Source organism: Megalops cyprinoides, chromosome 25 (genome assembly GCF_013368585.1).
Source record: "Megalops cyprinoides isolate fMegCyp1 chromosome 25, fMegCyp1.pri, whole genome shotgun sequence".
Classification (NCBI taxonomy): domain Eukaryota; kingdom Metazoa; phylum Chordata; class Actinopteri; order Elopiformes; family Megalopidae; genus Megalops; species Megalops cyprinoides.
Window position 1 is genome coordinate 11930550 of NC_050607.1, and position 26826 is coordinate 11957375.

The following is a 26826-nucleotide window of genomic DNA, read 5'->3' on the forward strand; positions in this document are numbered from 1 at the left end:
GAAGAGTTTAGTCTTTGGGGTGTCACAGGTGTGACGGGTGATGTCACGGTCCCTGCAGGTGCGGAGCGCTGCACGCGGGGGACCACATCCTGTCAGTGGACGGCACCAGCATGGAGTTCTGCACCCTGGCTGAGGCCACCCAGCTGCTGGCCAGTGCCTGTGAGCACGTCAAAATGGAGATTCTGCCCCACCACCAGACCAGACTGGCCCTCAAGGGCCCCGAGCACGGTACGCCCACGCCGGGGGAACCGGAGAGGTCAAAGGTCATGCAGCATGTGACAAAGATCAGGGTCCTACAGCAGAAAAGTAACCAGTCCACACGCCTGGAAAACTGTCTTACAGCTTTTACTCAGAGATGTAGAGGCCAGTAGACATTTTCGAGAGGGGATTACATTTCCGTGGCATTTTCTTGGATTTGTCACAAAGCCACTGTCTTAGAAAGCTTCTTCAGAGATGTTAAGTCTCAGACTGAGAGATAGTATGAGTGAGTGCAAAGGCATTTCTCCGATCCTTATGATGGTGATAATTCTTTTCTAAGAGAGTGTATATTCCTGTGGCATCTGGTGCATTTCGTTTCTGTCATTTCTTATCAAACAGCAAGGTATCTGTGCGTGACACAGCCATAGCTGTGACTTATCCTGTTGTGTTGCTGTGATAGGGAGCGAACAGCCACAGCAGCAAGGCAGCCAAGACCATATCAGGATCGATGCTATCAAGGAAAACGTACTACCTGCTCTAGGTCATCCAAAAATCTTGTGCTCGCTTTTAATTTCCTTGATTTGTACCATCAGAAACTCCTGCTGTTATCAGCAGGCTGAGCAGGGAAACAGACAGGGCAGGGGGAGTGTGAGGTGGTTGGGGGTGGGGCCTGAGAAAGCACCATCATTCCCTTCAAAAGACCATTACTGCCAAGGACATGGCTATCACCATTAGCTCATCCAGCTGCTGCAAGCTCATTCCCAACACGGTCCACACATACACACATACTGTACATACACATACACACACACATATACAAGCAGAGACACACACAGTCACACACACACGCACGCACGCACACACACACAAATAGAGAAACGTACACAGGCAGTGAGGTGTACACACACACACACACACACATAGACGCACAACCCGAGTCCTCATGAAGATTTAGCTAAATTAACAACGCTTAGTCCAGTATCGAGAGATACCATGAACGTGCCACCCAGGTCTGCCACAGACAGCAGGGAAGCCAGAACTGCTCGTAATAGAGCTTAAACAAAATGGAGGAAAGGCCAGCGGTGTCAGGGAGGGAATGGCTCTCATCTGTAAAGGCTTGATTACTTCGGCTCTTTCCATAGCCTTCTGCTCGTCTGCAGGAGATGCTATCTGTGTGATGGATTCCTCCTCCCACCTGTGCACAAACACACCTTCTTTAACCCCGCGGAAGCTGCGCCGACCACAAATCAGACCTGCCCCGTCTCCGCAAAGTCTGTCCAGCCTATTAGTCTGAGAGAAACGAAGTCACGCTGAAATAGCCTGAAATTATTGGAAGTGCAGGGGAGAGCTACACAGGCTGTGTCCTGTCTGTGCTGTGAATAAAACAGAAGGATCCTTCCTCCCTGACAGTTGAGCAGGAGACAGTCAGACACCTCAGAACCAAGATCTCTCTTAACCATTTTACATCCTTTAGCCAGAGGTTTTTGTAACTCTTCACTAAAAGGATGGCATCCTGCTGTTAAACCGCTGGCCAGAAGTCCAGACTGAGACCTCCCCCCTCTTTAAGTACAGCATGCATTCTTAACTTTGTGATAGGAAATTAAGCATTTTGTGTATGTATTTTTGTTCCCATAAAGCTTTTTCAAAAAAAGGCAAATATTAATTTTCGAAAAATTATCATTATTGTATGTTCAAGAACAAATTAAAACTGTTTGGATAGCGTTATTTGTTTGTGTCTTGCACATTGTTGCCAGTTTAGCAGTAAAATTCTTGACATTTGTATGTGAATCCCAAAGAGCAATGCTAGCTGGAAGTTGAGGTCATATTTCTTGCATTGTAGTCCTGTCGAGTAGGGGGTTGCAGTTTAATTCTGCTGTCAGAATCAGTTCCTTGCATGCACATTTCAGTTGTTCCCATGTATAGAGAAGGTACACATCTGAGCTTCTGAGATTTGATTGGTTGTCATCAAGCAAGCAGGTTCATTTCCTCCGCCCACAGAAGATTGACTCCTCCCAGCTGAACACTCTGACTTGGATGTGTACAGTACCTCCCTTTTCTCGATCATCTACTTACCTCTCCCTGTTATTCTGCTGCTTCTTTTTGTTTGCCTGTTTGTCTGCGTGGTTTTTTTGTTTTTGCTTTCCGTCCCCCTGTGTGCGCTGTCCCCGTCGCCCCCCCCGCCCCCTTTCGTGTGCTCAGTCAAGGTGCAGCGAAGCAACAGGCCACTCCCCTGGGAAACCTGCGGCAACAGCAGCACCAACAGCAGCTTCCTTCCCTACCAGCATTATAACACCTACCACCCCGACCATTCCAGGACCCAGGCCTCCAAACACCAGAAATCCTCTCCAAACAACCTTCGTAATGTTCCTTGCCTTCTTCCTCCTCCTCCTCCTCCTCCTCCTCCTCCTCCTCCGCCACCTCCTCCTTCCTTTTGCTTGCCATCCGTTTCATTTTTTTTTTCCTTCAGATTCGTTATGGTTTTTTATTTTTATTTGAGTTCTTTTATGTCTTCCTGCTCTGCTAAAAAGAAAAAAGAAAAAAACTAGAGCGGAACTAAAGTCCTCTCTGGCTCCATCACTGTCCCTGAAATTCAGTGAAGGTTTACTGCAGTCTCTTACGTTTGTAAGCAAAGTTGAAGCTGCAGCTGAAGGCAGAGAATTAGCACACCCTGCTTAGCTGCAGCATACAGTCTAAGAGAGAAGTAATTGTCACCTCTGTGCCATGGACGTAGTTGGACGTGTTAGCCACTGTCCACTTGATTTTTGATTCAGAACCAACAAAGACAAGTCAGGGTTGCTGCCGTGATGTATCAGAGCCAATGCCCTGCGCATGAGCCAAACCCTATGTCTCAGTCCATACTCTGTATTCTGGACACACTAAGTGTAATCTCATGTCCCTGATTAGAATGGAGCCCAGATCCTTTTGATTAGCCGGGAGGTGAAGGCAAAGTTGAAGAGGCCATATGGTGGCATGTTGTTAGTTGTATTTAACAGTGCGGCCTCAGCAACCCATAATTGCCAGCATCCATGGCACGAAACAGCTCAGATTAGCGCCACTGATTACTTTCTCCTTTTTTTTCTCTTTATTAATTAGTGAGTCATATTTGAGGCGGCTCTTTGCTGGAGTCTCACCTGCATGTGGAAGCTTTTACGGATATATGGCACTCCAATTTTTTTTTTTTAAACGTGCTCTGCATCCAACATGTTTATATAGCGGCTCTGTAAATCCTAACCTCTGAATTCATTGATTTCCTATGCTGGAGCCCACTGCCTTTCAAGGGCAACGCAAAGTCGCAGAGACACGTCTTAGAGCTTTTTTCCTCACAGTAGCGAGGCACTACATCGCACCATTCTCCATGCTGCTAACCACTGTATCTGCCATTCACTGTTAAACATCAGTGGCTGTGTCTGTGTTTCTCTGACCTTTGAAGAATTCTCTCCAGTTTTCATTTTTAAACCTGGTGCTGTAAGTGGGCCTTAGGGTTTAACAGTGTAGCCCGGGGGGGGGGGGGGGCACTGCTGCAGACAATAAATACATTTGGGAATGTTTGATTTAAAAAGCCATACAAAGTTTTTTTATTGATTAAGTTATTGCACTGGGTAGTAACCATGTATCATCAGTGCAGCCATACAGGAGTCTGTAATCAATGACTTTATAATTATCTTAAATGGGAAGAGCCTGTTTAACTGTTAGAGGAGGCAAGGTTAAGTGTTGAATTCAATAATTAGAGGTATAAGATTTGGATAAGGAGACCTTGTCAGACTAATATTTAAAAGCAGGAGGGCTGTTTGTACAGTTCACTTGCCAAGAGCAAGATGCCCTTCCCGAGCATCTCGGAGACCTCTTTAATCCAGTCCCCAGACTCTGCACTGCCAGCGGTCAAATCAGACTAATTTGGGGCCAGGGAATATTATGCCAGTAAAAGATTAGCTTTAATATTTATCACCAGGGGATCGGTCTTGCGCCATGCAGCACGACGGAGCTGACTGGGTTCCGGGCATCAGGGGCAGAGGCCAAAGCGGAGGGATTTCGAAGGGGATAGAAAAGCCCTTGTAGTAAAATGAGCAAAGCTTTAAAGTGACAGAGCAGTTCACCCTTTTTTACGCTTTTATCCGGGATGACTTCCTTAGCTCATATTTGACATATTACTCATCTGCTGCATATTGCTGGGTGTTTACCGAAGCGAGCAGTCTGTGTTTGAGACCTGTTCCCCGAGCCAGCATGTCACAGCACTGCTGTGTAATGGGCCAGGTGGTATAAATCTTCCAGGCTCTGAATATGGGAAACTGAGGTGACAGCATTTCTCATAGGGATGTTGAAAAATACGGAGTAGCCTATAAAAAGGGGCAGGGAGGCTTTCTCCATTTCAGAGGTAGGGAAGCGTGGTCCTCCAGAGGGGGGGGAATGGTTCTGCTGCTACGGGCACCATTTATTAAGCAGCATATTTAGAGGCCGTGGTGTATAGGACAGGTGTATTGATTAGGGGTTTAGTTCATTGATCTGTAGATTTGGGGAGGGTCTGGGACGGGTTGGTGCTGTGCTTTAGGAGTGATGGAGTGGGTGTCCCGGGTGTCCTGCGCCGCTCCTCACTCCCTCCTCTCTGGGTTGTCTCTCTCTCTCCCCTCTAGCCTTGGGCTCGTCCTTCTCTCCTACCTCCATGAGCGCCTATAGCCTGAGCTCCCTCAACATGGGCACCTTGCCCCGAAACATGTACCCCACCAGCCCCCGCGGCACCATGATGAGGAGGAAGTTGAAGAAGAAGGACTTCAAGAGCTCACGTACGTCTGCCTCCTCTTTATATACTGCTGTGGCACCTCAGAGCGACCAATAGGGTGCAGTGGGAGGGGCTTAGACAGGAGCTTGTGGGTTCTGGAACTGTAAAAACAATTGTGATTTCTTTAAACTGCTATACATCATCTGGCTGCACTCTGCGACTGCACTCAAAGCAATTAGCATGTCACTCACTGACACCTCATTGTGTTAGTGAAAGGAGTCAGTAAATTAGAATAAAGAGTCAGTAATGGGCTTGGAGAAAGAACAAGCAACATCGTGAGTGCCAGTAACGCTCCTTTTAGCTTTGAGGCTTTGCATTCTGAGTGGCATGATTGGAATTGTGGGAATGACATCGTGTCGCATTCTGTGAAAGGCTTGGTTACGCCTGTCTCACATTTGGCCTGGAGTTTGCTACCTGCGAATACTGTGCCAGTGTCTCTGTCCCTTCCCCATTGCCTTTGCCCTCGACCTGGTACTGAGTATAGCGGCACTGTGTGTGCCATGCCAAAAAGAGCCCTATCTGGAAGGCATTAATATTCTTCCACCGTGCTCCCCACCACAGCAAGTAGAAGGAAAATTACACCTCTCACTGCCCTGTAATTAGATCCTGAATGATATTTCATACTGTTCAGTGGACCAGGAAAGCTCCTGTATTTTGCCACCCCTGAGCTCGGCCAGGCTGGAGATAATTGGCTCCCAGTGTCATATCTGCGGCGTGGGCTCCTTATCTGCGCCGGGCTGGCAGGCAGGACCATAAACAAACGCTCCTCTGTGAGGCTGTGAAACGGCCGTCAGCCTCCCGCTGCCTCTGGCCTCGGACGCCAGTGCCGAGCCGTGGAGGGGAAATCTAATCAGCACCAGCGCCACACAAGAGGGTGGTGGGGGGAGGGAGGACTTTCCGGCAAGTTTGCAAGTTTGTTTCCCTTTGCGGAAAGCTCGCCTGGATGCTTGGGAGTATCGTCGTGGAGGCGACAGGTGGCGACTCTGCCTGGGGTGACGTCCTGTTTCTCGCACCCCCCGGTGACTGAGCGGTGAGGCAAAAGTTTGCCCCCCCGACAACCCCCCCCCCACCCAACACACACACGACTGAACCCCCCCCCCCCTCCTTGTGACAGGGACATCCTCCAGACGATCTCATGGAGTCGCAGTAGTGTTCCGTACTGCCCCCTGCGGATCTGCAGTGCTAAAATGCATCTGTTTTCATCAGCGTGGTGCTTCTTTTATTTCTGCTGTTCATATCCTCATCCTCCTTCCTCTGCACACACGCTGGACGCTGGGGGCACCAGTAACAGATGGATGTAAGGATCCTACAGGTGGAAATACTCTATCCCATATGCCCATTGCGCTTCATTTCCACGGGCCTCTCCAAGCAAAAATGTATTCTCTTTTAACACCAAAGTGGAACTAGCAGTCTGCCTCTGGTCCACTACCTCTAGATTATACTGCAATGTTTTCCTCCACTGTCAACCTGTGTTGTAATGGGAAAAGGCTCTCCCACGCTCAGCCGTTATGTGTAGTGTACATTTATGTGAAATGAATTTTTATTTGGGAAAGTCTAAAAAAAAAAAAAAAAAGTTGTGAGATTATATTATTTAAATGTGCTGTGTCCTTTTGTGGCCCACTGTTTTTCATTACTTGTGAGTAGCGCACTGGGGGAAAAAAGGTTTTAGACTGCAGCTGTCCTTAGGAGATGACCTCAGCGCGAGACAGGAGGTGTTTCACGTCTAGCTCCACTCCAGCCGTCCTCTTCAGGGAGCGATAGACGAGCCGTGACTCATCGCCAAAGCGCCCCGGACCTCATTGTCATTGCGAGCGCCGGGTGCGTGGAGGTGCCACTGACAGCCGTCCCCGTCCCTGAGAGGCGGAGCGGCTGAGTCGTCACTTTTCACAGGGACCGCCGATTGACGTGCCCCGTGACAGGGACGGGGCGTGCGGCTCGCCCCGCAAGGGGCCGTCACTGTCACTGCTTCAAAAGTAGGAATAAAGCTGAGGGAGAGTATTAAACACTCCCCGCGGCCGGCCTGAGGGGAGCTGCCGCAATGTCACCTGTCAGGATGAGTGTGCCGGGACAGGGCGGCCAGGCAGGCTGCGGGGGGAGCCAGGCTCCGCTGGCAAAACTCGGAAGAGTTATGACACGGCAAGGCGAGCCAGGGAAGCCGCGGCTGCGGACGCGGACACTTTAATAACCGCGCGATTTATGAAACGCCACTGTACGAGGCCAGCTCGGGACACGGGTTTATGCGTATGCTGATCACTTGTTTAACAGCTCCTGTTGGTGTTGGGGACGGCACAGTTCGCGTTATGAATATGCCACCTCACTATAAGGCTAGCCTGTGGGCTTCATCAGTTCCGTTCTTATCGACGGTTCGTTCCGGAAAGATTTTATCCTCTGAGAAAAGAGGAAGTGCAAAGCATTTCTTACTGCAACACACAGTTTGTTCTAAATCCATCACTCACATAATAAGGATACTGTGATCCACAGTTCCACCTAAGCATTCCGCTGGGGGTGTCTGGGGTCCTGTATTCCCCTCTTTGGGGCTGGCGGTCATGCTAATAGGACAGCTTCGCTTGCTTGCTTGTCTTCGGAGAGCAGCGGCGACATTTCAGAGCTTAATGTTGCGAGACCAAGGTGGAGACACCTCCTCTTTGCCGGCAGCCATTAACATAATGTAATTGTTAGCTAATGCCGGCTGTTCTGATGTTATTTCCATAAGGTGCCATCTCAGGCACTAATATGTTCTGCTGGAGAAAAATTCAATTAAATGTAAATGCATTACAGGACATCCTTTGCCTCGGAAGGTCCTTGGCAGGCCTTCACCAGGGACGGCCCCTGCCGCACCCTGGGTGCGCTCTAAACTTCAGAAGTATCGACTTTTTTATTTGTCTTTAATCCCTTTTTTGGACGAAGGTTCCTCGCCCGCTTTGATAAAAACAAGCAGTATCTCTCCCGGCGCTATTGGAAAAGGCTTCATAAGCCCCTCCTACACGTGTACGCTGTAGCACAGCTCCAGCTGACTCATTCCTTTGGCTGTGCTAACTGTGCGTGCTCAGTCTTTGAGGCCTCACAGTGATTCGCTCAGCATAAGAGCGGATTAGCCCTGAGGGGTAAGCCCAAAAGTGTCCCTCTGCTTGTGTCTCTTTGGAATGCGGTGCATGGCTGAGGAGGGACAAGGGGAGAGAAGCAACACATGATTTAACCTGCACCAGTAAAGTGGAACCATCTCAGTGACCTTGGATTAATAAAGGAAAAGCACGCCAGATGAGGAAATCAATTGTTGTAATCGTTATGCCTGTTCTGTTGGTGGTAGCAAATTAAAATGCTTGTATTTTAAATGCTCATTGTAATGTTCATGATGATAGTGCATGGAATGGTTTTGATATGACAATAATAATCAGAACATGTAATCAGACAAACTGCTTGACCAGGAAGAAGGGATCTAACAATGAGTCTAAACAGTCAATCCATCAAGTCGAATTTGCATACGGTGTGTCTCACTCACTTTGCTGGCAGCTAAACACCTTTTGAACCAAAGGCAGTGGCAGCTGTTTTTTATTAAATTTTTTCAGGGCCAATTTTGGCTGGTCTTCCGCTGTCACAACACTATTAATTGAGAATTTCCTCTTTATCATTCAGGACTCCAAAATTTTACGCATTGCTCACATTTGTTATGCTTGATCTTTTGATTCAGTCAGTCAAATCCCACTGCATCATGTTGAATCATGCTGAATTGCTCTCAATCGTCTGAGCTCATCCCAAATCTTGCACTGAATCTCTGTTCAGACACCCCTACCAGCCTCCACTGCACCCTCCTCACGTACTAACTCAGACCCCCACCTCCCACCCCCCTACCCCATTCACCCTCCACGCAGCCCGCAAAGGTCGGCGCATTTAAAACGATAAACGTGTCTGGAGCGCTGAATTCCATTGGATGGGCCATAAATCGTGCGGTGAGCGCTCTCCGAAGTCATTGCTGAGCGATCCGCAGCGTGTAACAGATTCTCCGAGGCCCCCGGGGGGCGCCTCTGATCGATAGCGGCAGAGCCGGGCGAGCCGACGCGGGGCCGCGGCGTCCGCAGTCCCCCCCCCTCTCCGCGCTGAAAGATTTTCCTCCTCCGCTGTGATGGATGGCCTGTCTGGGCGGAGGTGGCATGCCCTGCGCTGTCTCCCAGAGCATTAGAATGCTTCTTAATTCCTGCGCTGGCCCGCAGTTCAATACCTGCAAATGGAATGTGTAATGACGTGCACCAAGGAAAAAAAAGTAGCCAGGGAAAGCATCATAATTAACGAGTTGTCTTTTGCCAACATTTGTCTGCTGATTGCAGTGGTGAAGGATTAAACAAAGGAGTTGTATGGTAATTGGGAGAGAGCGGTCCAAAAATCGCTTGCTCTAGTTTGAATGTTCAATCAGGGAAATTCTGCCTCAGTGCACTGATCCAGGATCAGAGCCAGACCCTCATCTATTATGTGAACACCACTCCTGTGAACAATAGCACATGGTAACATTGTCAGAAACTCTTAACAGACTGAGTGATTTAATGAGGCAGAATTCTGAAGTACCACTTCCCGTTGGTCTGTCTGAATGGGTTCAGTGGCGGGATTAAAGATGGCCGCCACAAAACTTGGAGGGCAGCCCAAGTGCTTTCACATCCCTCGCCGGGGTTTTCTCCCCACCGCTAAAGTTGCACTCCTCTCTGTCACACCTAGCACCTGCTCATGTGGAAGCCGGCTCATGTAGATGATACAGGCGTCCGCACCTCTCTCTCCCCGTCGGCTTGGGGAACAGATGTCCCTAGGCTGTCCTCTCCATGCTTGTCTGACCCCACAGCTGATCACTGACAGGCCTGCGGTTTTCCTTTAACTCAGTGTCCCACTGTATTGACAGCAGCCATATGCCATTATGTTTGAGCTGCTATAACCATGTGGGTTTTTGGTTTAAATCCTAAGAGACAAAGTTGCGAACACCTGCATCACAGTTTCATTGGGTATTGCAGCTTGTAACAAACAGTGAGATCTAGCTACAAGAAAACAACATCATTGTCATTTGGACACTCTTCATGTGTCCTCCATTGTAGCCATGTTACAGTAAGGCCTATGACATGAAAAAAAAACATGCTCACATTAGGTTTTCCACTCTTTTCTTTTTGGTTTGTGTGTAGATGCAATCATCCTACATGAGCATCAGTCATTGTTGCTTTGCTGGTAATAGTTTATCTAGGATCACAAGGGGATATTCTGCTCATAGAGTGCATCTTATTGAAGTCTGTATGGTTAAGGAGGCCTCAAAGGTCATGTAGCCTTTGTGGTAGAAGGTCATGATGCCGTTCTGAGATTCATAGTTGTTCCCTGGTTGGTGTCACATGAAGATATGGACTGGGGGGGGCCCCGAGCAAGGTGCCAGGCCCCCGTCCTCTCAGGAAATTTAGTGCATGTTCTCCGTGTAGATAAGGTAGGCCTGTCTCAATGGATTCTTTGAACATTCATCCCTGTATTGAGCGCTAGACCTGTTCCCTTGTATATAACTTGACTGCCTGTGCATCTCGCCCTTTGAAATTCCTTCTTAGAAACTGAGGGTTGTTGAAAAGCAAGGGCGTGGCATGTGGTGCTCAGTGCTCACCCCCTGTCTGCCCCTGTCTCTCCTCAGTGTCTCTGGCCTCCAGCACGCTGGGACTGACGGGCCAGGTGGTCCACACGGAGACCACTGAGGTCACCCTCGTCAGCGACTCCATCATGGGCTTTGGGATTCAGCTGCAGGGGGGCGTGTTCGCCACGGAAACGCTGACCTCCCCCCCGCTCATCGCCTACATGGACCCCGACAGCCCGGCGGAGAGGTGAGGGGCTTTGTGACCTGACAAGTCAATTAGGGTGTGCAGTGCTGTACTGAAAGCAACCAAGGCAAAAATACCGTCATTTCTTTTATTCTGCTGGGTTAGACGAAGGAGAACAGTCCTATAATAACCATGCATCTCTACTGCCAAACATAAGTGGGTGGAATTGAAACAAAATGCTTTGTGTTTTTCTACAGCCTCTGGTTAAATTTGAAATAAATATTGCTTGTTGGGATGTTTATTATGTGTTAAAATGAGTGACTGGCGACCTCAGCATTAGTGGAGGTAATGGAAAAAATCACACTTACTGGAGTTGTTCTCAAAGTAAAAGTTTAAGGACAAAGCGTGCTTTGCAGTTGGATTGAATTCTGCAGTGTCAGGCCTTGGCGGTGTATGGTGTCCGATCAGCCGGGGCAGGACTGTTAGGGGCTTAGACACCCTCTGGCAGGCAGGGTCATCCTTCTGTCCTGCCTCTCTCCCAGACTGTGACGGGGAGGCAGGAGAGCAGGGCGGTGGAGCACCAGGATGATGTCTCTCTTTGCCTCAGCACAGTCTGCGTGCTGTGTCCTACACTGGGTCTCTCAGGAGGGTGTCTTCTGAAACTGGTTACTTTTGGAGCTGTGGAGGCCATCTGTACAAGGAGATGGGGGGGTGCATGCGAAGGAAAGCTGCTTCTGGGTCTGTCTTTTCCTGCAGCTCTAATGTGGAAAGAAGAGGCGGCACCCCATGGGGTAGAGATTTGGGCTGCAGTCAGCATGTGAAAACAGAAACAGCTGAGCACTGTTGCGTGGTGTCTGGTTAAACAAGTACTTGCAATGTCAGTGATGAAAGCTGTTGGCACTGAATCCTGAATCTGAAATGGGGAGTGAATCCAACTCCTTAGAGCTACAGACTCAGTCAGAACCTTATTATTAACAATTTACTCAAAGGGCTCAGGGATTTGGGTGATTTGGAAAGGACCTGTGGAAGTGCAATTGCTGCCCCCCTCAGGAATTTAGCCAGCCCCCTCTTTGCCTGCCTGTGTCTAGCGAAGTGCTTTGTCTGTCGGCACAGGTGTGGGGTCCTGCAGATTGGCGACCGCATCCTGGCCATCAACGGCATCCCCACAGAGGACAGCACCTTGGAGGAGACCAATCAGCTGCTGCGTGACTCCAGCATCACCAGCAAGGTCACCCTGGAGATCGAGTTCGACGTGGCAGGTAAGCCCCGCCCCTTTGGAAGGCTCAAGGCGACAGCGAATACGATCTGAGCTTCTCTCTGCTCTGTTTCCTGAAGCTTCTTGAGGAGGGGAATGCTTACCAAAAAATGGACAGGGACTAAAACACATTAGATTAGAATGAACAGAATGGTTCTGGCCAGCAAACAGTAGGGGTCCAGTGTGTTCAAATGTGGAACCGCTGTGCTGGATGGTATGGAATCAGAACCCATGTTCCACTTCAGTAGCTACTCTTAACCTGCTGTAAAAGCAATAGATTATAAACAGCTGGCTGTAGCCTCAATGTTCATCCATTCAGGGCAAAGTATAAGAGCTGGGGTTCTCTTTGGGTCTGTAAAGGTCAAAGGGAAAGTGGTGTAGAATCAGAGATGGCCTCAAACAATTGCAAGGGGAGCAGGTATGGGCACAATATTACCATGCTTTACAAAACATAAAATGTCTGAGCAGTTACTTAAGAACTTCGTAAAGTGAGACAAAATATGCTACGTTTAAATTCAAATTTTTTTTTTGCCCTGTAACTTGGGTAGGACGAGCCCCATGAAAAATTCATAGCTTCCGTACATCCTGAGCGTGGCAGTGCACGTTAATGCTTCTGCATTTCAGCAAGAGGTCAATTACTGCTGGCTTTTGATTGGCGTTACCAACTTCTATCAGCATTTTTCAAAAGGGATTTGTGGGCTTTAGATGGTTGGCTCTTTACTTCGGGGCTGTATCCCAACATTTATCAAAGTCTGCGCCTGTAACTGGTTTCCTAATAACACTCCCCCCTCGAGGGCAGCGGGACAAAAAGCAATTTTTGTCCCTGAAGAAAAGGCTTTCGCTCTGCCGGGGCGGTCCTGCTCAGAATCTGTTATGTTGACTAAATCACCTGCAGCGTGAGCTGACTGTAAACACCGGCGGTGTCATCAGATTCGTTTGGTTTCCAGTGGTTGCTGATGCCCAGCTCAGCACGGTGGGCGCTAATACCGCCGTCAGCTCCATCACACATTGACCTCCAACCTGAATGTGCTGCCACCCGGCTGCGTGTGTATTCCACCAAGCTCTAAACTCTCTTTTTTGGATTGGATAGCTTCACTTAAATCCGATAGGATACCAGGAAGCCGTGTTGTAATACATGGGTGTGTGCAGCTCAGAGAGATTGCTTTCCCATCCTGTTAAATAAAGGGATGCTGTTTTACGCTGAGGTTCTTGTTGAGCCTGACAGATGTAATGTTCACACAGAGATGTTTGGGTGTTCCACCTCTTTTCTCACCGAGCTCTCCTCTCACACTGTAGTGCTGTTTCCACATCATATCACACTATCCTCTACGCTGTAGGCCCTGTATGTGGAAACAAACTAATTAGTTTTACTCTGGAGCATTTTGGTATGCTTAAGTGGGCTTTTTTTTCAGTTCAATAATACCCCTGAATGCTAAATGAAAGCTTACATTCATTATCTCAGTATCACTGCAGAGAGAAGAAATTCCTTTGCAGTGTGCTTTACGCTATATCAACCAGTCAAAAATGTAAATACACATTGTTTGATAAGTTACGTTTAGTGCTGTCAGGAGAAACACAGCAGTCATTTTTTAGGTCTGTCAGCTGTTCTCCTTAACGGAGAGCAAGGAATTTGTCATTTTTGTCAATTTTTTTGAACAATGTTTGAGTTTTTTTTTTTCAATTGTTCGCGTGACACTCCTCTGGATGTTCCTCACAATGAGAAAAGAGCGAAAGCATCCTGGAGGCTTGTTTTGTCCCAGACTTGCTTTCCATCACTCAGCGACGGTGGCGAACCAGAAACACCCCCGTGGCTCAGACAGGAGAAATGAGCTCTCATGAATTATTGAGGGATGATTTTAAGAGCGGGGGCCTTAACGCCTAATTGCCTGCCACCGGAGAGCGGCGGTTGTTCTTTTGTGGCTCCGGGTCTGTCTTCGGTGAGCTGTGAACGTGCCGTCTCCTCTCAGCCCTCCTGGGGGAGGCCGAACGTGGCCCGCAGGCCAAAGGCAGCCCCCGAGGACTCTATCCGCAGCCCAGCAGCTGAATTAATGTCACCCCGTGAGCGTTTCGTGTAGACTATTGCGTAGAGGGCAGCACTTTTCAAGTTTTTTATGTAAGCGTTTTGGGAGATGTTTTCTTCTTGGACGTTTACTTGGGGACATCTCTCAGTGCTCATCTTACCTTATTGAATAATTCCTCATCTGCTTCTTAGGATGAGGCAGTGGTTCTTAATTACAAATACTGCAGATCAAGAATCATTGTGTCTCACCACTGACCAGCAATATAGTTCACCTTATATGCGTGAAAAACAGGCCTACTTTGGTTTATATTTACATACAGTATATGAGTTAGAGTACAGTTAGAGAAGTACCCAACATATATTTAAGATAAATTTATATTTCAGAGCTGGTAGAGCTGAGCTATTAATAAGATTCTTTAATTACAGAGAGGAATGGGTGGGACAGAAAAGCTCTCTTGAAACCAGTTCTAATGCCCAAAGCCAGGGAATGAATGCTAAATTGTCTCTGTGAAGACAGTGATGAGTTGAATGGAGTAGTTTGTATGCCTGGCAGTGTGGGCTTGTTCACCTGTGCAGTGTGTGTGTGAGTGGCACAGGGTCTCCTCTGTCCCCTTTCTCTCTCTCTCTCTCTCTCTCTCTCTCTCTCTCTGCTCTCATTTTATGAGTTTTTGGGTTGTGGGCAAAGTTTGTTTCATGGTGCATGTACCTGATGGCTCCATGTGCCTGTCTTTTTGATTTTGCTTATTTGTAAAGTTTTGTTATTATGTTCCTTTCCTGTCATTTTTTCACCCCCCCCCCCCACCTTGTGTTGTTTTTGTGTCTTGGCTTTCTTTTTTGTTGGGTGGGGTATCTTGTGTGGGGGTATAGAGGTTTTGTTGTTTTTCCTTTTATTGTTGCATTTTCAGAATTAATAGTCTCCTCTGATGAATACTGAGTGATGCAGTGTGCTGCGATGTTCCAGTAAAGTTCCTTCCCTCCCTCTCACCCCCCCTCTCTCACGCCACAGAGTCAGTGATCCCCAGCAGCGGCACCTTCCATGTGAAGCTACCAAAGAAGCCTGGGGTGGAGCTGGGAATTACCATAAGCTGTGAGTGCTGAAGCTGTCAGAGTCACACTATCCCTCTGACTCTGTATCAGATAAAGCCTGTGCATTTCCAATGCTGTTACATCATTAGGGTCCATACTGAAAGAACCACTCCTTCCTTTTGTGCCACAAAACGCAGTTACAGCTTCCCTTTCCTACAGCAACAGCGCTTGTTACAGATCTGATTCTGGTGCCTGCTTTAATTTGTAACTGATGAATTGATCAAAAATATCTGGGCCCTAAATTTGTCACCCAGTATTATGTTCTGATGTCCTGTTAGTGGGATGCTTCACAGGTATTCTGGACTAAACCGCGTATGTGAGCCTCAATCGGGTCAAATCGGGGAAATGCCCCCTGAGTTTCTCTCCATGTCACCTCGATGCCAATATAGCAAGCCTTTACGACCCCGATTTCATTTCAAGATCTGAGGCAACGTTCCTCCCGAACCATTAAACCGGGCGTGATTGGCCACATTCAAGAGCTGATGCCAGGAATCAATTCAATCATTCCTTTTCAAAGAAACATTTTGTCCCATAATGTTCCTGGACCTCTGCCTTTCCTCCTCCATCCTCCCCTGAGGCAGATATTATTCAGCTCCCCCTGCGCCATACCCTGATTGCACTGTGCTTTAACAGCATATGAAACCTTTCCCTCTGGGCCCAGCCAGAGTCCCAGAGGCTTACAGACACGGTAATACCTGGCGAAGGCTGTCTCTGCATCCGAAGACCAGATTAAACAGCAGAAGGGACGCGCTTTGTCTTAGCCTGTCCAACTGTTTGTTCACTGCCGTTTGACACCGGAAGGGCGTCTGACAGCGAGCCATTTAACATGTCATCTTCCTTTCCTGCAGTCAGGAGCTGTAAAGCTTGCATTTTTGTCCCAGCCCGACGCGATGCTTCATCATCTCCAGCTACGTGTGTCTCCGTGAGCCTGTTAAGAATGAATTACCGGCTTTCTGCAGTACTTTCGGCTGTATCCGCCTCTGTGGTCTAAATGTATTAAAATCCACTCCTAAAATACTAAGCGTGCAGTTTACACCTAGGTGACAGTTGTAGACCTTCTGAGATTACTGACACTCAAGTCCGATTGGAAAGCTTATGTTTGTTAACTTGTGGGAGGATTTTTTGCAACTCAAGCACTTTAAGACAAACTTTAAGCCATTTTCTGTGGTGCAGCTGTCACCTGGACACTGATAGTCCCTCACATATTAATGCTAATGCGTTCCTGGGGGCTATATACAAACAGTGCTGTACACAGACGCTGCCCAGTGGTGTTATAGCAGTGTCAGTCAGTGCATTGTAGATGCTCTCTCTGTGAAACCATCCCCTGAATGCTTATGCCTCATGTAACATTTCAGATTCTGTGAAATACGAGGAAATAAATGAGTTCCAGTAAGGTTCTCGGGGAGCCCAGCAGGCTTTGACAACTAACAGGGAGATGTGGATATCTGATTTTAAAAATGAATGACAGACTTTTCTCAGAAAGGAAGATGGAAGTCCGAGAGGTTTTTCTGTGTGTGTGTGTGTGTGTGCGCGCGCGCGCGTGCGTGTGTGCGTGCATGCATGTGTCTGCCTGTGTAAGCGAATGAGAGAGAAGTGTAAGAAATAAGAATTTCAAAGGAGGACTGAAACATCCCAGAAGGCACTGCATGGCATGCCAAGGAGGATTCTTTTTCCTTTGCTGGCTTCCCCAGACTGGCAGGAGGCCAGCTGGCTGTCGGAAACATCTTCATGACTCTGTGACAGCGATAAAAGGAAAGGACACTGGGTTCCTCGCTGCTCTAAATTGGTTATCATACATAACCCTCTCAGGATGGGGAATGGCACCCCCTCTGCGGCGCTTTTGGGACCTTGAGGATGTCAGTTTATTTATGTTGTATTTGTCCAGCGGGAACTCTCCCATGTACAGCACTTATTAAGTGGTTTATTGTCCTTTTTTTTTTCTTCATTTCTCTGCGCCATTCATATTTCATACAACGTCTGAACTCCAGCCCACCCAGGTCTGTTTGGCCCACAGAGGAAAGAGGCTGTGTACCTCGGATTTCCTTGAAGTGGTCAGTGACATTTCTGGAAACTTTCCAACTTCCCCAAAACGACCATGTCATCCGAAGCGCATGCCAAAGACTGAGCAACGAGGCAGAGACAGAGACAAACCTACTGCTTTCGGTGAATATCAGACCAGCAAGACCACAGCATGGCATGGGACATCAGCACCAACGCCATTTACGCGTATGTTAGCGCTACACTGCTGAACTCAGGCAGGAGGTAGCTGCACTGTCAGCTTCTGTGAGCGTCACGTTTGCCCACAGTCCTCGCCTACCTGCTGGGGGATTTTGATTTGATAAAGGAGGCAAGCTGGGGCAGCCCTCATATCTCATGCCCATCACAGCCAGGCAGAGCTGTAATCACTGCTTCGCTGTCAGAGTTCCTCTTATTTAGGACGGGAGGCCTTGTTCTCGTCCTATTATACAAAATATCTCCAAACTGCAAGTCTTTATCTTACACATTATTTATGCTGAAGTGAGCGAACCGGCTTGAAGTGGAGGCGGAAAACACCATTAAAATTTTATTTGCCTTAAACAGATTTTTTTTTTTTTTTTTTACCCAATAACTACAAAACTGAAGTCATCACTTCAAGAGGTAGAGCTGGCGCTTCTTCATAAACTGATAAGGAAATGAATTCTTTTGTGAGGACAGAATTGAAAGAATCCACAGCACTGTATCACAGGGAAGCAGGATGCTGTTATTTATATGTATATTTATGCTTGTGTGTGAGTGTGTGTGTGTGTGTGTGTGTTTCAGAGCAAATCTCAAGCAGTGCATTTGCCTTAATATGCGCCTGCTTATATCTTTTGATTGCGCTGTCAAGTAGACCAATCAGCTGCTCACCTCACTCAGAGTATTGAGAGTTTCCTCTCCGAGAGACAGCTGGTTGGATGGGATCTGCCAGTGTTTGACAGCCCCCCCAGGCAAACCTCCTCTCCCAGCTTTTCAAGGCCATATTTTTTATCTGCTTCATCTAAATGAAATCATCGGGCCTTTCCTGTACAACTCCTTCTCTGCGATCACTCAACAACTCTTTGCCTCCATTCACTTTCCCCCAGCTTGAACCAAAAGGTTCCAGTTCGCGCTTGATCACAGTCCAGCGTCTGACTTTGGATCCTTGCCCGGTTGGTCCCTCGATCTGTTGGTTGCAGCTGCGTATTCGGTGGCATGTTCTGCCCCGCGTGTTCTGCAGGGACACGCCCGGCCATCTCGGATCGGGTCCAGACAGGACCACGCCGGCTCTGTGATGTTCAGCACCGCGCTACAGAGGCCGGATCAGTGCTGCTCTCACGCATTAGCGTGCCAGTCAGTCACAGCACACCGCTGCACCGCACTCATTAAAACGGTGGGGTATGACAGCTTCCTCTCTCCTGCCACTGCACCCGGCGCACCTGGAGAATTTCAATGCGGGGCTCGGCAGCCCGGCCAGGTAGAGGGATGGCAGCAGAACACTCTCTCTGACAGGTACTGAGAGGAGGATTTGTGTGGGTTTGTCAGCGGATGTGATGAAGCGTGTTCGCTGGGAGCGCGGAACCGGCGGAGGATGTTTATGCAGTTCTGCAGACAGTCCCTCACAGAGACAGGCTCCTTTCCCTTCTGCGCACCGTCGGCTCGCACCGTAACGCTTTCCCACACTTCCCATGGCCTTCTCACGGGCAGAGCAAATGTTGTGGTAATTTCTCCAAAAGTAGCAAGCCATGCGGAGTTTGATGACATCAATAGTGATGTTCAACCCAGAAAGGGGATCGCTGATTGACAAAAAAATCAAAATGTATTTATGTAACGCCTCCCTCAATTAAACGGTGTGCATGTATGGCATTGAATCGGGAAGGATGGTAGTCCACTGTAAGTGAACCCGTGTTCCAAGCAAATTAATCCTGATTGTAATGAGCATGCTCTCTGCTTCCTGCATCCTGCTATCAGCAGATTTTAATATCCTGTTTATATCCCGTCTCCCACAGCTCCTTCCAGTAGGAAACCAGGAGACGCCCTCATTATCTCGGACATCAAAAAGGGAAGTGTGGCACACAGGTAGGGTACTGTCATCTCCCGTTGATGCTGATCACAGTGACTGTGCTCCGCACCGTGTGGTGTTCCTCTGTGAGCTGAATATACAGTATGTCACAGGCTACAGTAAGGCCCACTTACACTGTGCATGTGTCTCTCTGGCCTAGTTGTCAGGAGGCATTGCAGTCTTTCATCCAATTACTCAACACACCGTCGAAGGAACTGCCCTAATTTGTAACAAAGTTATGCAATACCACATATGCTTACCTCATAATTATGCGAGTGGGAGAGAAATTGGGTTACGCGCCTACATTCACAAAGCACATTATTATTATTTAATGTGGGTCTCCTTTTGTGAGTAAATCTGTTTTGCTTCTGTGTTTCCCTCACAATGTGTTATTTCTCTACAGTGTTGGTGTTTTTATATCTGCTCCTTTTTACAAATATGCAAGGATATTGTGAATATTTTAGTAATGTTTTAGCCCGCTTCTGCTTATGGTATTAAATTTGAAATGACTTTATTGGTAGTAGTAAAATGATTAGAATAATGGGTATTATCAAGATTATGAATACAAAAGCAGAGCAGCAGAACTGAGGACATTGTGCACATAGAATTACTGTAATGACCACAGCTGCTTATTTGAATTTGCCCAGATTCACTTAACCTCTTCTGAACCATGTTATCAGCTTATGTCTTTGTGTGTGTGTGTGTGTGTGTGTGTGTGTGTGTCTTTGTGTTAAACTCACAAGTAAATGCATGTGTGTGCGTGCATGCAAGTGTATCTGTGTCTGCGTGCACATGCACATGTGTGTGTGCTTGCGCATGCATGTGTTTGCATGTGTGAGCGTGTGTGTGGTGAGAGTGCGCAGACAGGGTGCCCTGTCCTGTCTCTGATCCTCTGCCACTCTCCGGTAGGACGGGCACTCTGGAGCTGGGGGACAAGCTCCTGGCCATCGACAACATCCGCCTGGACAACTGCTCCATGGAGGACGCCGTGCAGATCCTGCAACAGTGCGAAGAACTGGTCAAGCTCAAGATCCGCAAGGACGAGGACAACTCAGGTACCGGAGCCTCTGGATACGCACTCTGTGCTGAGCATCAACAGGGACATAAACTCACAGGGCACAGCTGGGAGCAGATCTTCCTGTGGCGATTGGACTATGCATAGACGTAAAAAACACTGAACTTTGGTAGATGGGGAATCTGGACTGCAAATTCAATCCCAATAAGATGTGTATCTGCGCAATAGATTGGATGCAGGTGGGGGACATTAAAAATGAAACCTCATCTTGTTCTATAGTCCGTTCACACACTCGCCCGTCTTTTTGCCCGATAAATGTGTGAATGTAGGCCTGATTAGAAGCAGAGACGTGGATAGGGTGGGGGCACGGCAGACAGTGTGTCCCCCCAATGGGACGCTGCTTTCCTGGAGTGACATCCACAGTCCAGTCACTCCTACTCTCCTGCATGTGAACATGGGCCACAACAGACCTGCAGCTCTTAATCTTTATGCCCCCTTACCCTGTGATTCCAGCAAGAGGGAAGTCACTGGGGTGAGAAATAACTCGCTTTCCCTGTGTTTCGTATTCACATGCGTAAATGTTTAGATTTGTTTCCTCATTACCTATATTGCCAACAGCTGGGCTCCGGCAGATTTGATTTTCGGTAACGTGGGCCAAAAAAGACGCGCTTCTGTTCAGCTGGACTGAGCAGTATTTTGGTCCATTACCCTCACAGCAGTGCTGTGTCCCCGCTGTTAAATCTCAAGAAAGGAGCCCAGTTGGTGGTTAGCGGTACGAGTTTGTCATCCTCATCCAACCGAGGACCTCCTGAGGAGGTGCGCTCCCTTCCCACAATCCCCCAGGTGCCGCTGCGCAGCGGGAATGATTGGTCTCTTCAGATCAGGCAGAGGCTTGTTCAGTCAGTCCAGCTAATTTGCTCAGTATGTTCAATTACACAATTAAATCCAGACACCCCCTTCCCCCTGCCACACACACACACACACACACACACACCTTGTAGTCTGTCTAAATGCATAGGTTTGCTAAATATTTCATATATGATCTGTTTCATAATCAGGCTGCTGTTTCCTATCCACTTTTAAAATTGATGTGGTTGTGTCAACTGTTGTACCCAAAAGCAGCAGCTATTATCTGTGTCCATTTTTAGCACCTCTGCACCCTGAGAACTTCCTGATATCAAGGTGTTGAAGTTTCTGTCTGTGTTTCCCCCCTCATCGAACCCATTGATTGGGAAGGTTAGAAGAAAACACACTCCAGGGGGGCTCCCAGGTGTCTCAGCTGGCTAAGGTGGTTGCAACTGCATTGCAGTGCGGGCCGAGACCTACAGCTCAGACGTGGGTTTCAGTCCCAGCTTAGTGAGGCAGTGTGTCAGGCCTCAGGGAGATGCAGCTTCTCTCTGCTTGCCGTTCGCTCTCCCTGGTGCACTGTGGGACTTGCAGTGTGGAAAGATAGTCATTGTTACCATGCGCGTGCATCAGAAGATTGCATTCCCTGTGCCCCTGTGCTCCAGAGTGAGTGAGGAGGATGTCACAGTGAGATGAGACGAGCCCAACGTAGAATTCCAAAATTCCAAAATTCCGCAATTCCAAAAAAAGAGCAAGAAAAGGGGGGTGGGGGGGGGGGGATTAAAAAAGAAAGAACACACTCAGGCCTTCAAAGATGAAGGCCAGGGTCAGCCATGCGCGTAATGCGCCCTTGTTCTCTGCTGTTAAAACATCATCAGCTCCCGCACGGGGGAACGGCGCGTTCCGTGTGGGCAGAACAAATGCACTCCCGCCCAGGTGTCCCGGGCTGCCCACTGCACTAGATAAGCAGCGGAGGAGACGTGATGGGTCCATCATGCAGGAGCGGTACGTGCACGGCACGCTGCCCTGAAGCTACGGCTGCTCTGAGGTTTCAGCTATAGGAGCAGCTGCCATAGGCGCGTGCTCTGCTGTGGAGGAGGAAACGCATAACTCAGTTTGACTGTTTCTCCTCCGAAGTATCCAACATTAATGGTGCTTGTTAATAATGGATGGGAAGCTTTAAAGATTAACTGTTGTAGGATGTTTTCTTTCACCGGGAAAGTAAACCCAAGGATAGTGTTTGGCTGGATGTATATTTGTCAGTTAGATTTGAAATGACTGTCTGCAGAGTGTGTAGTGTGTCCAGCCAAGCGCTTTCCCTCTTCTCACTACTGTAACATCACCTGATTGGTAAGAAAGGGGAACACTTAAAACTGATCAACACTGCTGTTGAAGGTTTCTTAGTCATATGATTCCATATGCAATTATTTCCATCGACTCACTTTTTATAGTATAGCACACCAAATTTGTCAGTATATATTCATATCATAGTTGTATGTGAATGGCTGGAGTTGTGAATGGATGGAATTGGTTATTCTGCCAGATAACTGCCCCGAGCGACCTATAAATGGTATACCTTTGCCATGGTATTTTAGTGAGAAATATTTTTGATTTCTCAATGGCAGAGTGTCATTCACAGGAGGCAGTTAACCTCTGTGAACCCTCTAAACATTGCATGGTACGAGGCACAGTCTGGCAGAGGAGGAAATTCTCATTCTTATTCTCAGACAGCAGATACCCACTCTGTCGTATTCTACACAGAGTCAGACGGTGCTCACTAAACTAAACCACACATCAGACATCTTCCGTCATCATCGAGTGCTTCCCAGCTACATTACCCTGCTGTTCATTCTCTTGACGTTTTAAGGTCTGTCTCGCACCGAGACGGCTATCACGTCCTTCATTTCTCCCTTAGTGAAGCATTTACATATCCTTTTCCTCTCCTTTCCCCCAGTCCATATGGCTCATCCTGCTTGCTCCATCATGTCATTATAGTGTCATTCAAACATGTCTTTTCTCTTGTGTCTTGTGATGGCGCTCCCTGTCTGTCTTTGCCCGATGAGAGCTCTCCATGTTGTTCGGGTGTTAACCTGCTTATGAGCCTGTGATGTCTACCTGCCTTTTACTGGCTATTCATCTCTTTAGCACTTTGTGTGGCATGTAAAAAATGTGCCACACAAAGTGTATTGTATTACACTTAGATTGTATTAATGCATAATATAATTGCATTAACACAATATTGTAATTATCGAGTCTTTGACGCAGTGGCTCCGCCCTCTTTGAGGGGTGTTGCAGCCTCTCTCCCCCCTCTGTCTGTCTGTCTCCTCTCTACCCTCTGAGGGCTCTGTTGTAAGGGGTGTGCCTGTTCCGATGGCCTGTGTTACAGATGAGCAGGAGAGCTCTGGTGCCATCATCTACACGGTGGAGCTGAAGCGCTACGGCGGGCCACTGGGTATCACCATCTCCGGCACCGAGGAGCCCTTTGACCCCATCATCATCTCCAGCCTCACTAAGGGGGGCCTGGCAGAGAGGTACCGTCCACCAGAGCCCCGCTCTGTCAGCCGTTTAGGTGAAGCTCGGCCATTACTGGTAATGGCAGCGTGAGGCTCGGTGAACCTTAAATGGGAGGAGCTACCATGTGCTGTACAATGTGACGAACCATTCTCTCACATTGTGTGGTTCATGAATCTCATTCTCCCATATCTCACCATTATCCTTTCACCCAAAAAAAGTCATAAATAAAGGCAATTAGATGCATGTGAAAGCTCCAGGGCTTCGTCTGTCTATAAAGAAATAGCCTTGCTGCTGGAGTTTTGCACAAAGCCTTCGTGTGCGTCTTGTTGTAGTCGTAGTGTGCAAATGTGCCTCCACTTCCCAGAAAGCCATGATCAGAATAACTGATAACCATGATATCAGTTGATAACTGATAAGAGGATTTAATTTCAGTAATTAAGACTTCCTTTTCCAGACAGAAATTGGGGAATGCAGCAGTCTTTAGTGATATGAGAATATAGACTCATTTAAAAGGGTGTGAATTAAGTGATTAAGCGTTATTGGTAGGCCGGAGGTACTTGCACAGTGATGAGGCTGTGAAGTGCTCTGTAGCTGCAGCTTGTGTGTCTCTGTGCATAAACAGGCTGTAGAGCGAAGCAGAAGTGGGGCATGCTCATTGGCCAGCAGTGCGTTGCGTTTGCAATGTGTGTGGTTTATGTGATAATTGAATTCAGTGTTAAATTGAGGCAAACACAGCCACACACTCTCAGCTGATTAACTGCTCATGAACATCTGGTCACGCAGCTGGAAAAAAAAAAAAGGAACAAATGCGACTGGCCAACATAATGCTGACAGCATAAGCCTGGATCAGATATTACATTTTAGGAAGGATTTCCATGTGCAGAAATTCACTTTTACAATATTTTGATATTTACGGGACTCCGACGTCCACAAAGAGGGATAGTTAGAAAGTATGAGCGGATTCAGCCAGCATAACCTTTCACAGACAGTCTAGGGAATCGTGACAGAAACATCCCTCTCAGTAGCTCTGCAGTGTTCACATTATCCCAATTATGTGTGTGTGTGTTTGTCTGCATGCATGATTATTTGGCTGTGTGTCTGTATTGGTATGGTTCATCTTTTGCCCCTTTTGATCAAACAATCTCGGATTCCCGGCTGCCGTTGGCAGGACTGGTGCGATCCACATCGGGGACCGGATCCTGGCCATCAACAGCAACAGCCTGAAGGGGAAGCCCCTGAGCGAGGCCATCCACCTGCTGCAGATGGCGGGCGAGTCCGTTACCCTCAAGATCAAGAAGCAGGGCGAGCGTGAGTGTGCAGGGGCCAGGCACACACACACTGCTGTTTACACTGTGGTGTAACACCTCGGATATAGTCGAGAAATACAATCCAATTAGGCCTGCATACAATGGATCATCTCTGGCTGACTGGCTGTTAATGTCAGCCATCAGATGTAGCAGAAGGTTTATTTGTTGTGTGTGTGTGTGTGTGTGTTTTTTTTAAACCATTAATGTTATTTTTCATCTTGCGGGGATTGAAATTACTTCTGAAGGTGTCATTTGGTAGATAAGTACATGCAAGATTGAAACGGCTATTGATCCTAGTTGTATAATTTAATATTGTTAATATTGTTCGCTGTCAGTTCATCTGAATACCTTGCGCCGTGTTCAAATGTGTGAACAGGTAGGCTGTCGTTTCTAATTTGTGTCCAAGCACAGTGGTGTCTGGGCTAGTTTGATGAGCTGCGCTGAGAGGGAGTGTGGTTTAGGGGGGAACTGATGAATGTGCTGAGCCCTCCCTCTGTTTCGGCCGCAGTGACGAGCCCCAAGCAGCCGTCGGTGTCGGGGCGCCTGAGCGAGCTGAGCGACGCGGACGAGGAGACGCAGGCGGCGCAGAAGGCGGGAAAGCTCTCAGATCTGTACTCCACCACCATCCCCAGTGTGGACAGCGCTGTGGAGTCCTGGGACGGCTCGGCCGTCGACACGGTCGTCAGCGGCCAGGGTGAGACGGTCAGCTCCGTCCGTCCGTGACCGCGCTCCGAATCGCACCCCCACCCCCTCGCCCCAGCACTAGCAACAATAGATGGAGGTTGGGGGGGGGGGGGCGGCATTTGAAATGCAGGCCCACGCTACCCAATCGACCAAGTCTAATGCAGAGGCTGTACATTTAATGGTGCACTCCAGCCCGGAATCCAAAGAGCCCAAAAACACACCCAGGCCGCACGCTGCCGCTGCCGTAATGAACCGCACACACGCTCCGCTCCGCTTCCCAGAGACGCAATTTCCAATGTCAAGCACGGCAAGCTGAACATCTGTTCCGTAAATAGGATATCTGTGGCGCTGCTAATGCCAGTGTGATTGGTGCTTGGCTGCATCCCTCTCACTCTGGAGGTTGTGCGATACTCTCAGTCGGGCCTCACAGAATGGTGAAACACTCTCTCAAAGTCACTCAAAGACCAGGTGAAGCAGGGGAGGAAATAAAGAGGGAAATCCTCCTCCGTGCTCCTCCTCCTGCAAGGAGCTCAGGGTCTGAAGGCCTTTCGCCTCAAGCTCTGCTCCATGTAGAGGCATGAATCATAGATGTTTTTACTGAGGTACGATTCCTGTTGCAGTCTCCTGCCGACTTTATTGATTGGCTGATGTAATATATCTAGTCGGATATCAGATTAAGGATTTTGGTGTGGCTAGACGCCATGTCTGGGGTTGGAGGCCTCTGAGGATGCTAAGCGCTAATCCTGATCCCTGCATCATGAAGGAGCTGGATCCACATTAAAATGGCGCTGAGGGTGTGGCTCATTACCCACACAGCCCTGTCAGGCTGCTGTGTACTGTTTCGCTGACCCGATTAGCCCCGAGACGGATTTCAAATTAAACTTTAATTTGTTCATGGCACATGAGCAGTCGAGTGTCAGGAGTCCTTTAATTCCTCTTTCCCTGCGAATGCAGATTACGCGGCGGAATAGTTTATTTCCCCTGCTCATTATGAATGCGCTGTAAGCTGCCCTGCTCCGGTTGCCTCTGGAGCAGCACTCTACCTCAGGATTCTGTTGTGACTGCTAAGTGTGTGTGCGGCCTGAGTGCTGTTTGTGTGTGTGTGCGTGTGCGTATGTGAGGATATGTATGTGTGTGTGTGTGTGTGTGTGTGTGTGTGTCCGTGTGTGCGTGCGTGCATGTGTGAGGATGTGTGTGTGTAGAGGGGGATGTCTGTGTGTGTAGGGGGGGTCTCTGTGTACATGCCCCCACAGGGAGGCTCTGGAGAAGGGAAGGTCTAAATGAAGCTGACAGGACTCCTCACTG

The 26826-nt window shown here is 48.3% G+C and overlaps 1 protein-coding gene across 6 annotated transcripts in view; it reads left to right on the forward strand.

The window, feature by feature from the left end:
* The window catches only part of grip1 (glutamate receptor interacting protein 1), a 216954-nt gene that overhangs the window by 182656 nt on the left and 7472 nt on the right, over nucleotides 1-26826 (forward strand). For all 6 annotated transcript variants that reach the window (XM_036519977.1, XM_036519975.1, XM_036519981.1 and 3 more), the window contains exons 9-19: nucleotides 59-228; nucleotides 2398-2556; nucleotides 4827-4976; nucleotides 10614-10800; nucleotides 11851-11996; nucleotides 15019-15099; nucleotides 19103-19172; nucleotides 20065-20210; nucleotides 23403-23547; nucleotides 24699-24838; nucleotides 25346-25531. In XM_036519977.1, coding sequence (XP_036375870.1) covers nucleotides 59-228; nucleotides 2398-2556; nucleotides 4827-4976; nucleotides 10614-10800; nucleotides 11851-11996; nucleotides 15019-15099; nucleotides 19103-19172; nucleotides 20065-20210; nucleotides 23403-23547; nucleotides 24699-24838; nucleotides 25346-25531 — 1580 coding nt within the window. The remainder of the gene's footprint in view (nucleotides 1-58; nucleotides 229-2397; nucleotides 2557-4826; nucleotides 4977-10613; nucleotides 10801-11850; nucleotides 11997-15018; nucleotides 15100-19102; nucleotides 19173-20064; nucleotides 20211-23402; nucleotides 23548-24698; nucleotides 24839-25345; nucleotides 25532-26826) is intronic.